The sequence below is a fragment of the Brassica napus genome, chromosome C7 (assembly GCF_020379485.1).
Source record: "Brassica napus cultivar Da-Ae chromosome C7, Da-Ae, whole genome shotgun sequence".
Classification (NCBI taxonomy): Eukaryota; Viridiplantae; Streptophyta; class Magnoliopsida; order Brassicales; family Brassicaceae; genus Brassica; species Brassica napus.
The window spans coordinates 44,270,118-44,283,706 of NC_063450.1; the positions used below are offsets into that span (position 1 = coordinate 44,270,118).

The 13,589-nt window shown below is 35.3% G+C and overlaps 1 protein-coding gene across 1 annotated transcript; it reads left to right on the forward strand.

The window, feature by feature from the left end:
- The first annotated feature begins 7,000 nt into the window (after positions 1-7,000).
- Positions 7,001-13,470, forward strand: LOC106436465 (S-type anion channel SLAH3). Its single transcript, XM_013877428.3, has 6 exons — positions 7,001-7,245; positions 10,785-10,988; positions 11,087-11,632; positions 11,890-12,660; positions 12,754-12,785; positions 12,860-13,470. The coding sequence occupies exons 2-6, from the start codon at positions 10,815-10,817 to the stop codon at positions 13,245-13,247; spliced, it is 1,911 nt and encodes a 636-aa protein (XP_013732882.2). The 5' UTR covers positions 7,001-7,245; positions 10,785-10,814; the 3' UTR covers positions 13,248-13,470.
- Positions 13,471-13,589: the final 119 nt, after the last annotated feature.

The window sequence follows — 13,589 nt, forward strand, 5'->3', positions numbered from 1 at the left end:
GGATTTAGTCCATTTGGAATGTCTGGTAGACAATATTCTTTGTGGCCAGTCATTTTTACGCCGTACAATTTACCGCCGGATATGTGCATAGAACAAAAATTTCTATTTTTGACCATATTAATCCCTGGGCCGAAGCATCTAAAACGGTATCTTGATGTTTTTCTTCAACCGTTGATAGAAGAGCTAAAGCAATTGTGGTCACAAGGGGTGAGGACGTACGATTGTTCCTTGAAAAACAATTTTACGATGCGAGCAGTTCTGCTGTGGACGATAAGTGATTTCCCTGCTTATGGGAGGTTGTCTGGCTGGACAACACATGGAAGATTATCTTGTCCATATTGTCTTGGATCGACGGATGCTTTTCAACTGAAGAATGGTAGGAAGAGTTGTTGGTTTGATTGTCATCGTCGCTTTCTTCCACTTGCCCATCGGCACAAAAAAATTGTCAGAGACAGTCCTCCTCCATATCTCACCAGCCAGCAGATCGAAGCAGATATTGATTATGTCTGATGGGTATGGTGTCTCTCACAATTAGCATAAGAAGAGTATATTTTGGGAGTTACCCTATTGGAAGGATCTTCTCTTACGCCACAATCTGGATGTCATGCATATTGAGAAGAACTTTTTTGAGAACATCATGAATACACTACTTAACGTCTCTGGGAAGACAAAAGATAACAAAAAAGTCAAGGATGGACTTACCTGATATTTGCTCAAGAAGTGAGTTACATATCAAGAGCAATGGAAACGTTCATGTTCCCATCTTCCGGTTGTCATCAGAAGCCAAAACAACCTTGTTTGACTGGGTTGCATCAGAAGTTAAGTTTCCTGATGGTTATGTTTCAAATCTGTCAACATGTGTTGAACGAGGTCAAAAGTTCTCCGGAATGAAGAGTCATGATTGTCATGTGTTTATGCAACGACTACTTCCATTTGCTTTTACCGAGCTCCTTCCAGTAAATGTCCATGAAGCACTTGCAGGTAATTATAATTTTATAATATATATACATATGTTATGAAATGTTAATAATTTGATTACTTTTGCAATATATAGCCATCGGAGCATTTTTCAGAGATCTTAGCACACGTACGTTCAAGGAAGAAGTCATCGAACAACTTCATCAGAACATTTCGATCATATTGTGCAACCTGGAGAAGATATTTCCTCCTTCTTTTTTGACGTCATGGAGCATCTAGTTGCCCACCTACCGTATGAAGCATTGCTTCGTGGACCTGTTCACAACGGATGGATGTATCCGTATGAGCGACAGATGAAACATTTGAAGGGGAAAGCAAGAAATCTTGCAAAGGTGGAAGGTTCAATAGTTGCGGGGAGTTTGACAGCCGAAATATCTAACTTCACATCATACTACTTTGTTCCAACTGTTCATACGAGAAAAAGAGTTCCTAGAAGATATGATGATGGTGGAGTACCAACATCATATCCAATTGATAGTGTTCCTGACATTTTCTGCGAAATTGGACGGTTTGGTGGTAAAATGAAAGAAGTATGGTGGTCATGTGAAGAGGATAAACATAGTGTCCACACTTATATTCTGCTCAACTGCGAGGATGCAGTGACCCGTTACTTTGAAAGGTAAATATTTTTGTGAATGTTAATTATATGAATTGAAGTTAATTATGTATGACGTGATTATTTGTTTAATTTGCAGCATGTTTGTATCTCAAGTTGAAGAAGCAATACCAGGAATATCTGCAACTGATGTAGACACACGTAAAGATAAACATTTTGCCAAGTGGTTAAAATCACAGGTACGTAATATATCACATACATTGATTAATTAAGTAAGTGTTTTGATACTTCAATATTAATTAAGAATATCTGATTTTTGCAGGTTGATTATGACGATCCTTATTATCCCGTATGGTTTCACGAATTGGTTCAAGGTCCGGTTGCAAAGGTCACCACATCACCTATGTATTTCACACGAGGTTTTACCTTTCAAACATACGAGTATGGGATACATCGGACAACGAGTAACTACGGAATATGTGTGAAAGGTGAAACATACTTTTACGGGATCTTGCAGGAGATTATTGAAGTGGAATTTCTGGGGTTATTGAATCTAAAATGCGTCATCTTCAAATGTGAATTGTTCGATCCTGTTGTGAACCGAGGGATTCGGTATAACAAATTTGGTGTTGTGGATGTCAATTTTGGGAGAAGATACAACAAATTTGAGCCTTTCATTTTAGCTTCACAAGCCGAGCAAGTTAGCTTCCTTCCTTATCCTCGGCTTCGAACTTCCGGGATAAACTGGTTAGCTGCTATCAAAATTACACCTCGTGGACGTATTGTCGCTGGAGAAGAACCGCCCTTGCAAGAAGAAGACGCTATCAATGAAGTTGAGCTACCAGAACAACCAACTGATGAAATCCTTTCGATCGACTCGCAAAACTTTCAATATGAAGATATTCCCGAAGATGCGACAGATGAAGCACGTGAAGATGTGTTCGAGAGAAGCGACGATGATGATTGTAATTATAGTGATGAGAACGAAAACGATTTAGAGTGATGTAATATTGGTGAGAACGAAAACGATTTAGAGTGATGTAATATATGTAACAAATGTTGTATTTCTCTATTGTAACGTATGTTTAAAGAAATATTGTTTTTTTACCATCTTAATGTATGTGTAACAAATATTGTTTTATATAATATGTATTTCTTTAGTTTTTAAAAATTTATTTGGAGTTTTAGGGTTTTAGAGTTTAAGTTGGAGAAAGAGCAAGAAGTAGTAGAGAAGAAGATATGATGTTAGATGATATGTGACTTTGGGGTTTAGGGATTTCATTCTCGGTGTTTAGGGTTAAGCGTTGTAAAATCGTTGTAAAAATTACACGGGCATGGTAACTTCGTCGTAAATGGTTAAATCGATTCCACGTAATTTCGTCGTAAATGGAAAAAGACGGGCCTGGTAACTTCGTCGTAAACGGAAAAGCCTGGTAAATCGATTCGACGTATTTTCGTCGTAAATGGAAAAAGACGGGCTGGATATCTTCGTCGTAAACGGAAAAGACTGGTAAATCGATTTGATGTAATTTTATCGTAAATAGAAAAACGCGGGCCTGGTAACTTTGTCGTAAATGAAAAAACGCGGGTCTGGTAACTTCGTCGTAATATTACGTCTCGTTTACGAAGAAATATTTTCTATATATTAAGACGCCGAGAGCGAGGCTGCCTCGTTCATTCCTCCCAAACTCCTTTGCTCTCCCTCTAAGATACACTCCCTTTTCTCTTCTATTTTTTTTAAAGTTAGTTTAAGTGATTAATTAGTTAGGTAATTAGTTTAGGTGATTAGTTAGGTAATTAATTTAGGTGATTAGTTAGGTGACGGAATATAGTTTAGGTGATTAGTTAGGTAACAGAATAATTTTTTAATTACGTCGTAATTGATTAAATTTATTTTAATTTTTTTAGATGGCTCTTAGGAGGAAACCAGCAGCACCTACTTATGCCCAGTTGTTTGGCGATGGTTCCGGTACATCTTCTTCCGGTCCATCGTCTTCCGATGCAGTTCCAGACTCTCAGACTTCTCAGAGAGTTTCTTCGAGTCCTCCTCTTCCACCGCAGATGCCTCCACCTCCTCCTTCAGTGGCTGCACCTCAGCCTGTCCCAGAAGGTGCAGTTCATCCGGATTTGCGTGTGCCTTCATACGCTCCATTCGCGAGATATACGGTGGAGGATTTGCTTGCCCAGCCTGGACGGGAGGGTTTGGATGTTCTAGACCCCGATAGACCCCGAGGAACTTATTGGTAAGTTATAAATTTTTATTACATTAAAATTAAAATTATTTTTATTTTCTAACGGTTAAATTTTTTTTTTTAGGTTTGGGGCTAACAACCGTGTTAGCCGGAGCGTTTCAGCGACGATTAAGGGTTTCTACGACGGGGCATATCCAAACTGGAGCAAGACACCAAATCACATTAAGATCACTTGGTTTAAATGTTTTGCGGTAAGATTTTTAAATTTAATTAAATTTTCACTTTTAAATATATATATATATATTTTAATATTTATTATTAATTGTAATTTTTTCAAAATTTTTGTGTTTCAGCAAAAGTGGCATTGGTCTTTGGGAATCACCGAGAGGGTGAAGGCGGAATTCGATGCAAAGGCAAAGATCCGCCTCTGCAACACAGTCTCCGATTGGAAGAACAAGTGGGAGATCTACGGGTATGAGAGAAAGCCCACTGATCTCACGAAGGATGTGTGGGATGGCCTCATCGCCTATTGGGAGAACTCCTCTTCGATCAAAAAGACCAATTCGTGCTCGGCTTCTCGAAGGACGAAGGATAAAGATGGTCATTTGCCCATGCTTCACAGAACCGGACAAAAACCTCATGCAGGAATCCGTCTAGAAGCTGTAAGTTTTGTTTTAAATATATATTTTAAAATATTCAATTAATATAATTTTTAATATTTAATTTATTTATTTTTTTTGTAGTTCGAGAAGACGGGAGTCTTACCATCTCTGTCTGACCTATTCAAGATGACTCACGCCACATCCGACGGAGTTTTTGTGGATCTTGCATCTGAGAAACTCTTCCAAGCAGTGGCTGCTCGGATTGAAGAACGGGAGACACAACTAACTCAGGAGTCTTCCGATGGATTACCCGTCACATTGTCCACCGAAGAGGCCGACAGAATCTTCGAAGAGGTACAACTTAAAATTTTTGTTTACATTATTTTTAATATTTTAACATAATTAACTATATTAATATATGTTTTAATTTTATAGGTGGCTCCTAAAAAGAAGGGATGGATAGTCGGTATAGGTTATGTTAACGAAGTTGCAAGGGCATCTTCGTCATACACTTCGAGACGGGATGAAGAGACTTCTCAGATGAAAGCTCGAATGGATAGCCAGGAGGTTCGTTTAGACTCTCTTGAGAATTTGCTATACGTGATAGCCATGGGAAACCCGCTTATGCAGAGAATGTTGAGTGAGAGACGAGCCGCTATTAGGTTGCCAGTACGAGATCCCCAAGAGTCCGATCCAACCCGTCAACAGCCGAGCAACCCCACCGACTACTTCGAGGATTTGTAGTTTTTTTATATTTCTATTTGTATTATGAATTTAAATATTATTGTATGACTTTTAAATGCTTTTTTAAAAATATGTTTTTCATTTTCATATTTCGTTTAAAAATTTAAATTATTTTAAATTCCGAATATTAAATAAATTCAAATTTATTATATATTAATAATAAGAATCGATGTAAACTTCACGTAAATGTTTACGAGTGATTAACGTCGAAAGATTTACGAGGGTTTTACATCGAAATGTTTACGTGTTCTTTACAACGAAAGTATTTACATCTGCTTTACATCGAAATAGTTACGCGAAGTTTACCACGAAAACTTACGTTTCGTTTACGACGAAACATTTCCCTGTGCTTTACGAGGAATTTATTTCATCGTAAACGTAACAAGTCGTTAACGACGAGATCTCCGTTACGACGGACGTTTTACAACGAAACGTATTTTGAAGTTAATTCGTCGTAAAACCCTGTTTACGACGAATTTATAACGAATATTGTCCTCGTAAAAAATATGTTTTTTCGCAACGTTTGCCGGCGACTGATTTATTATTATTGTAACTCGTTGAGTTTTATCTTAGCATTATTAACATGCTGTTAGTCAAACATAAGTTTTGTCCGCTCTAAAGACAAAACTCGTGTACAGCGCATGTAGATTGGAACCAAAAAGTATTAATATTTAATTATTAAATCATGAACTTATCATTGGGACAAATATAAATATAACAAAAACAGTTCGGTGACAGCAAAAATCCTACTTCAAATTAATCAGCCAAGTATTGTACCTAACAACACGGTATGTATACAACAATTTGGTATCTTCCTCTTCCATACGTCTTTGTGCAATTTTACAAAATAATAGTTGTCGGGTTGTCGGGTTTAGCCGTTTAAACCAATGATTCATATATTTGTACGCGTCACTCTATCATCAGTTTAAAAACTATGCACCCAACAATTATTGTACTTGATTTCTGAAAAACAGTTTTGTATATAAAATGAATTAATATTTGCCAAGTCTAATTATGAGGTAGCAAAGCAAACCATATGATACCCGTGAAAACTTAAGAACTTATGAAAATCATAACCTAAAAGAAAAAAGTGAAAACACATGCACATATTCTAGTAACATATAACCTTGTGGTGCACAAAAAAAACATATAACCTTGTGGATATGAAAAAGAAAAGTACAACTTTACAAAGCTAAATTTGCCAAACATAAAAAATCCATTGCATATCATATGAACTAAAAATACGTACTGTATGTTTATAATGTCATAAAACCCTCATATTGTTTGGGAAATATTGACAAATATATATTCAGATATTCTTATAGTACATAAATTTTTCGTTAATGTACAACAGTTTTGGTCACTCGATTTCCATAAAGGTTTGAAGAAATATTTAGAAAATTCATGATACTAATGATAATCTTGTGATCATATAATATAAAACATTCATGACACCAATGGTAATATATATTGTGAATACATTATCATTTGTATCATGGATCTTCTAGATCCATTATACGTACTCATGTTGTTTTTTGAATCAACCGGATCCTTTTCCAAAACATTTTAAGGTTTCGTATGAGGAAATCAAAATCATTTATAGAAATAAAATTTATGTTTTTATTACATAAGATATTAACTCAATTGCATAAATTTATTTCAAAATTTTCCAAGTTGCTTAATTTTTTTTGTTCGTTTCGTAATAATGTGGTCCACTACCGAACGACCAAAGCTAGATTGAATAATGCGTCTAAATAATAAAGAAAAATACTTAAGATTGTCAATAACGTGAATCATGACCAGTTAATCAACAAGAAGACGGCCACGTTAAAAACTTTGTATTACAGCTATACATATAACAAATACATTCACTATAGATTTCCGTAACTGTACTTACGTGCACATAGATATTATCTTCCCTATATATATATAGTACAAAGACGTGTTTTGTTTTCGCTCAAACCAACTCATCATTTTCTTTATTTCTCTCCTTTAGTCTTCGCTTCTTTTCCAACAAAAAGACTCCATAGTTATGTCCACAAGAAACAGAAAAGACCTATAGATATTTCAAATCTCAAAGCAGCATTTCTCTTTTTCTCGTATTTTCCCCAGAATTTCAGGCATAATTTAGCAAGCTCGACCTGACTACGGCTGCAGGGTTCATAATCGCCAGGTTAGTGTTTATTTTATTTCTCGTCCTCTTTTTGGCTCGTTGACAGATCTCCTTACGTTTTTGTTTTAATGCATCCTTTTAACGGAAATGCATAGGCAACTTAGAATTCTGAATGCATGTTCAACAAAAAACTTAAGATTCTTAATTAACAAAGAAAATATACTTAGGGTCACTACAAAATAATGATCATTTAACATCATTTATTTTATTTATTTTTATTAGTTATAAATGATGTAAAAACATTTTACATCACTTAAATAAATGACTCTGAAAGTGGTGATGCAAATAATTTGCATCAATCTATTAATAACTGATACAAAAGTATAAATTATTTACATCAATTACTGTAAATGATGCTAATATGTAGTATCAATTATAAGAAATGATATTAAGTTTACATTAGTTCTTAAAATGATGTAAGTATTGACATCAATCAAAACAATTGATTTTAATTATTTATATCATTTATTAATAACTGAAGCTAAATTAGTTTCAGATTTTTAAATGATTTAATAGCTAATTATATCATTTAGAATTATTATTTAACCATTATTCTCGTTTCTACATAATTGATGATAAATAATAATAATGGATAAATCAAATAAAATCATTTTACATTATTTCTTTGATCCATCGAAATAAATTCTGACAAAAAAAAATATACAGAGAAGCAAAATAACAGGAAAAAGAAAATGATGAACTTTCAGAAGAAAAAAAATAGTTAACAAAATTAATCATGAGGATTTCTTCAGTTGTGATTCTTCTTTTTCCTTTTTTTTTTCTCGTTCTCTTTATCTGTATTCATCTTGGATTTCCGTTGGTAGCGTGAAGCTGAATCAGTTCAATAGACTAGATTCAGTGAAGAATTCTCCATCAGCCACATTATATAACTGCATATGTGCTTCTCTCAAACTCCTTTCAATGAATCTTTTTCTTTGTCTGCTATAACTCAGATTCTGCAAAACAATAATAAAAGATTGATCATTTTATAATTGTGTTACAATAAAACGTATTGAAACAAACACAGATTCCCCATTTGAGAATGACTTCTTATCGTTACTTTTATCACTTGCTAACGTAAATGAATATAACTTGTTTTCAGAAAGAACTGATATGAAGAGAATCAAAGTTAATGTTTGTACATTTATACATAATTCAAAAACATCAATGAAGCACAAACACAATTATAAGATCCAAATTAAAAGAAAAACTGTGAACTTATCTTAGTCAAAGTGACAAAGGCAGATCACCGTCTTGGTATTGCTAGGTGATGAACCACATGTTTCACCGTGAACATGTTTTTTATACAGAGAGAGTGAGAGAGAAAAAATATAGCTTATCATGAAAATAAAAATGGGTTTAAATGATGATTGAGCAGTTAGAGAAACATGATAGAGAACGTGAAGAGGGAGAAATTCTAGGGATATTTTCAACGTGAAATGTTTGTTACTAGTAACAAATAAAATATATAAAACTATAAATCACAAATCAAGTGATAAAAGTTCTCGACACTTGTAATTAACATCAATAGATAAAAAAATAATTTTAGTTAACGTCACTTTCTTTGTTGATGTAAATGTTGCATCTTTTTTTAATTGATGCTAATAGAAAATTACAAAAACATCAGTTAAACAATTGATGTGAATCTACATTACTGTGTCAATTACTTAAAATGATGTGAATTAATATAGATTTGTATCAGTTTTATTAAAATGATGTTAAACAAGTGAATAAAACTATTAGTGGACTTTAATAATATATATTGTATCATTTACTAAATAAGTAATTTAAACAAGTATCAGTTCTTTTTGTGATACTATTTATCTGATGTAATTTAACCTTTTTCTTGTAGTGGGTTCTGATAACGAACTGTTAATCTTGTTAATTAGAATTGTTATTTTCTTGTTTTGTCCTTTTTCTCATCGTTCTTCTTTCATAAAACCAAAATGCTTCCAGAAAAAAATAACTGAGACTAAACCCCAATATGCCAATAGCTAACATTTAATTTTTAACGCATTAGCTGTAGCCAATGCGACGGAATCGGTTTGTTAGTCCGTTATATGTAGGATGAAAACCGTTTTTTCACAGCGATTGATTACCTGTTGGCTGTTTTTGTTACAATAACCATAAGCCTTGTTGGCCGGTCGGACCATAAATTTCAAGTGGACCCGATAAGTTTGATGGACACAGCTTAGCTCGCCAGTCACCACACAATTGACTAGAAATCTGTCGTTAGTTTTAAAAATGTACACTTTTTTTTATTCCGTTGTTTGCAGGAATTTTTTTGTTTGTTAAAACTACTTTAGTGGTAGAGAGCAGCATCATTACAATTAATTACCGTGATCACTCAATCAATTCTATGATTACTCAATCACGAAAATCACTCATGATCATGCTACTATCCTAGTTATTGAGGTATTGAATCGAATGATATTATTGACAAGAGCAATGCTTATACAAAAGAGATGATGCAAGTTAGGTAAGAGTATATGCAGGATTAATGTGAGAATATATGCATCGTAATGATAGGAGTGTGCATCAAGACTTTCCATAGTCCCATACTAGTCTGTAGTCTCCTACTCAATAATATAAAGTACATATTCTTTACATTTAGTACCGTATTTTTGGGCAACTTTGGTAGAAAATTTGTTACTACCATATATTTCCATGTTTTTCTTAGATCATAACGATGAAAATAAAATCCATGTAAACAATCCGTAGACTCATTAAGACAGTTCTAAAATTATTTAGTTTTCTGAAATAAGATTTGAAAGATTACCCTATACAAATTTAATAATCTTATGAATTTGTTTTAAAGATAATTATTCTCTTCTTTTTACATTATACTTTGTTCTCTTTTATGATTGTTGTTTGATTTGATGAGGATTTACAAGAGCCTCCAACACATATTTATAGTTTGAAGTGGAATCATTTAGGATCAAACAAAGAACAATGGTGTTTTTTTATAGCCCGTGATGTCGAATCGAGAGTAAGTGTAGTTGAATTCCATTCAGCTGAGAAACCACCTTAGTGGCTAGACCACTAGCCTTTAAATATAATGATTTTTAGGTGAATGTCTCTATAGGTGGAGAATTTAGGTTAGAATATATATAGGTGGAGAACTTAGGTATATAGATTTAGTGGGTTAGATCATGCTTTTGTTTTGATAGAAAAAAACTGTTTCTATTTTTTATCAGCTTGTGATTTGGAAAATTTAAAACCCAGATCCATTTTCTAGATAATGGTAGAAAGATATGTTACAGAGAATAATTAAGGAAAAACAGAGAAAAAAAAGGTAAAATCTTGTGACCAAGAACTGGCGAGAAGTTTCTCCTCCACGGAACATGGCCAGTATTTTATTTAGAATATTCCCGAACTATATAGTTATTGTTTTCCCTCGCATATGCTTCAAAATCATATCAGATTTATACTATTCGATCATTTTGGCTAATGAATGAATCAATGATACAAGTCAAGTCAAAAGATAAATTACTTTTGTAGATTAAAAAATAACGTAATAGTTGACGTTTTGTTTACAGGGGAATATTTGCTAAAAAAGATTATTAACAATGGAGGGGAGATCAAATTGTGTGCAAATAGAATTAGAAGAAGAGCTGCCAACATTACTGAGAACAGCCACGACAGAAGAAATGGTTGGCTTTGACAATTACAAGGATAATAATCTTCCTCTTCCACGCTTCATCAGTCGCTTTCATCCTTATCATGCATCCACGACTACTTTGGTATATTATTTATTGCATTCCACATTCACAAACATTAGGTTTTGAAGTTATTATATAACTAAAGTCGACCTAATTTCGTTGCATATATATGTGAATAGAATGGTCAAGAAGCAGCAAGATCATCAATGGAAGGTCATCGTAGCTATATTGAGGATCTCAAAGAGACTGCACCATGGATGCAGATCAATCATCAAAGAAAACCATCACTTTCAATGCCAACTTCACCAAATGTTCTCATGATCTCCGACCCGACATCAACGTCTTCCGACAACAACAACACTGGATCGACTGGAAAGTCAGTCAAGTTCATCTCTCAGCCGATGGCCAAAGTGTCATCTCTCTACATAGGAAGCGGCAACGATGATGATGATCGTCGTCCTCCTGACAATCATCATCATCAGCAACATCAACAACAGAGTGGTCAACTTCAAAATCAAAACCCGGGGATGCATAAGCTTAAGGATCACAGGTACACCTCGTTCAAGACTTGGTCAGGGAAACTGGAGAGACAGTTTACAAGAAAACCAGCTGCTATTGAACCGGAGACACCAAACCGGCCTAAGGAGAATATAAATACTAATGAAGCCATGCCTGTGGACCGTTACTATGATGCCTTGGAAGGTCCTGAATTAGAGACTCTCCGGGTACGTACCTACACTTGTTTTCACTAGACCAGTGCCGGTCTGACATTTTAAAAAAGAATTCATAATTCCCTACACTCAAATAAAATTTTATGCTCTTATTCTTCATATAAATTTTTCATAATGTTCTACATACAACTAAAATTGTTGTGCTCTAAGCGATCGGTTATTTTGATTATGCTCCTGACCAAGCCTGCATTAGACTATATATTCATGACTTACATATATTCTAATTATTTTTATTTTCTTGGACGTTCCAGCCTCTAGAAGAGATCGTTCTACCAAGTGAACAAACGTGGCCGTTTCTTCTGCGTTACCCCATATCAACCTTCGGTATGTGCCTTGGAGTGAGCAGCCAAGCCATAATGTGGAAGACCCTAGCCACTGCTGAGCCAACCAAGTTCCTTCACGTACCCCTATGGATCAACCAAGCTCTCTGGTTCATCTCAGTCGCTTTAGTCTTTACCATTGCCATCATTTACCTCCTCAAAATCATCCTCTACTTCGAAGCCGTACGCCGTGAATACTACCATCCCATCAGAATCAACTTCTTCTTCGCTCCTTTCATTTCATTACTCTTCTTAGCCCTCGGGGTCCCACCTTCCGTAATGACAGAACTGCCACAGTTCCTGTGGTACCTCCTCATGTTTCCTTTCATCTGTCTTGAGCTCAAGATTTACGGTCAATGGATGTCCGGTGGTCAACGCAGGCTCTCCCGGGTCGCCAACCCTACGAACCATCTGTCAATCGTCGGGAACTTTGTGGGGGCCTTGCTTGGTGCAAGCATGGGACTTAGGGAAGGACCAATGTTTTTCTACGCTGTTGGGATGGCTCATTACTTGGTTCTGTTCGTGACACTATACCAAAGGTTACCGACCAACGAGACTTTGCCTAAAGATCTTCACCCTGTCTTCTTCCTTTTTGTTGCGGCCCCAAGTGTTGCTTCCATGGCTTGGGCTAAGATCACTGGCTCCTTTGACTATGGTTCCAAAGTTTGTTACTTCATCGCCATCTTCCTCTACTTCTCTTTGGTACGTTTCACATATAATTTTGGCTCATACGTATTTGCTTATTCAGAAAAGTATATCCATTTACTAATACAAATTTTCGCAAATATTTTATAGGCTGTGCGGATTAATTTCTTTCGTGGAATCAAGTAAGTTCTCGAAATTTTGTTTATGCGTTAGTTTAAACTGTCTCTTAACCCTTTTTATTGTTTTTTTTTTTTAGATTTTCACTGTCTTGGTGGGCGTATACATTTCCAATGACCGGAGCTGCAATTGCAACCATTAGGTACGCAACAGTAGTGAGGAGCACTATGACTCAAGTCATGTGTGTGATCCTCTGTGCCATAGCGACACTAGTCGTTTCGGCACTGCTAGTGACTACCATCATCCATGTCTTTGTCCTCCGCGATCTTTTCCCTAATGACTACGCCATAGCCATCAGCAACCGCCCGAGACGCAAACAGACTAGCCACCACCGGTGGCTCGACCAGCTAAGAAACGTAAGCTCAGAGAACATCGAGAATTTCTTGAAATTCACAGACTCCGACAGCAGTCAGAGTAATGATCTAGAAGCTGGGAATGGAAAAATTCAAGAGAAGGATTCGGCTTAAAAAACATAAACAGTTTTCATAACCCCTGGTTTAATTGATACGTGGTATCCAAGTTTTAGTTTTGTTGTCAGTGTCTCTGACACAAGTGAGGAAACCTAGTAACGTAACTGTTGGTTGCTATGGTTCTAATGAGCATGTGTGAACCAGCAGTAAACCAGTGAAAGCGGTTATGAAAATACTGTATTTGTTTCAATAAATAAAATTTTTTGAGGGTTTATCATTATATCAGCAGCATCATAAAATATGATCAGCAGTTCTATTCACTTTGGTTCAGTTCGACAGATAAAACTCTAAAGAGACCAAAGACATCGAAAGCAGAGTAAGACTAGATGTTAAATAAAA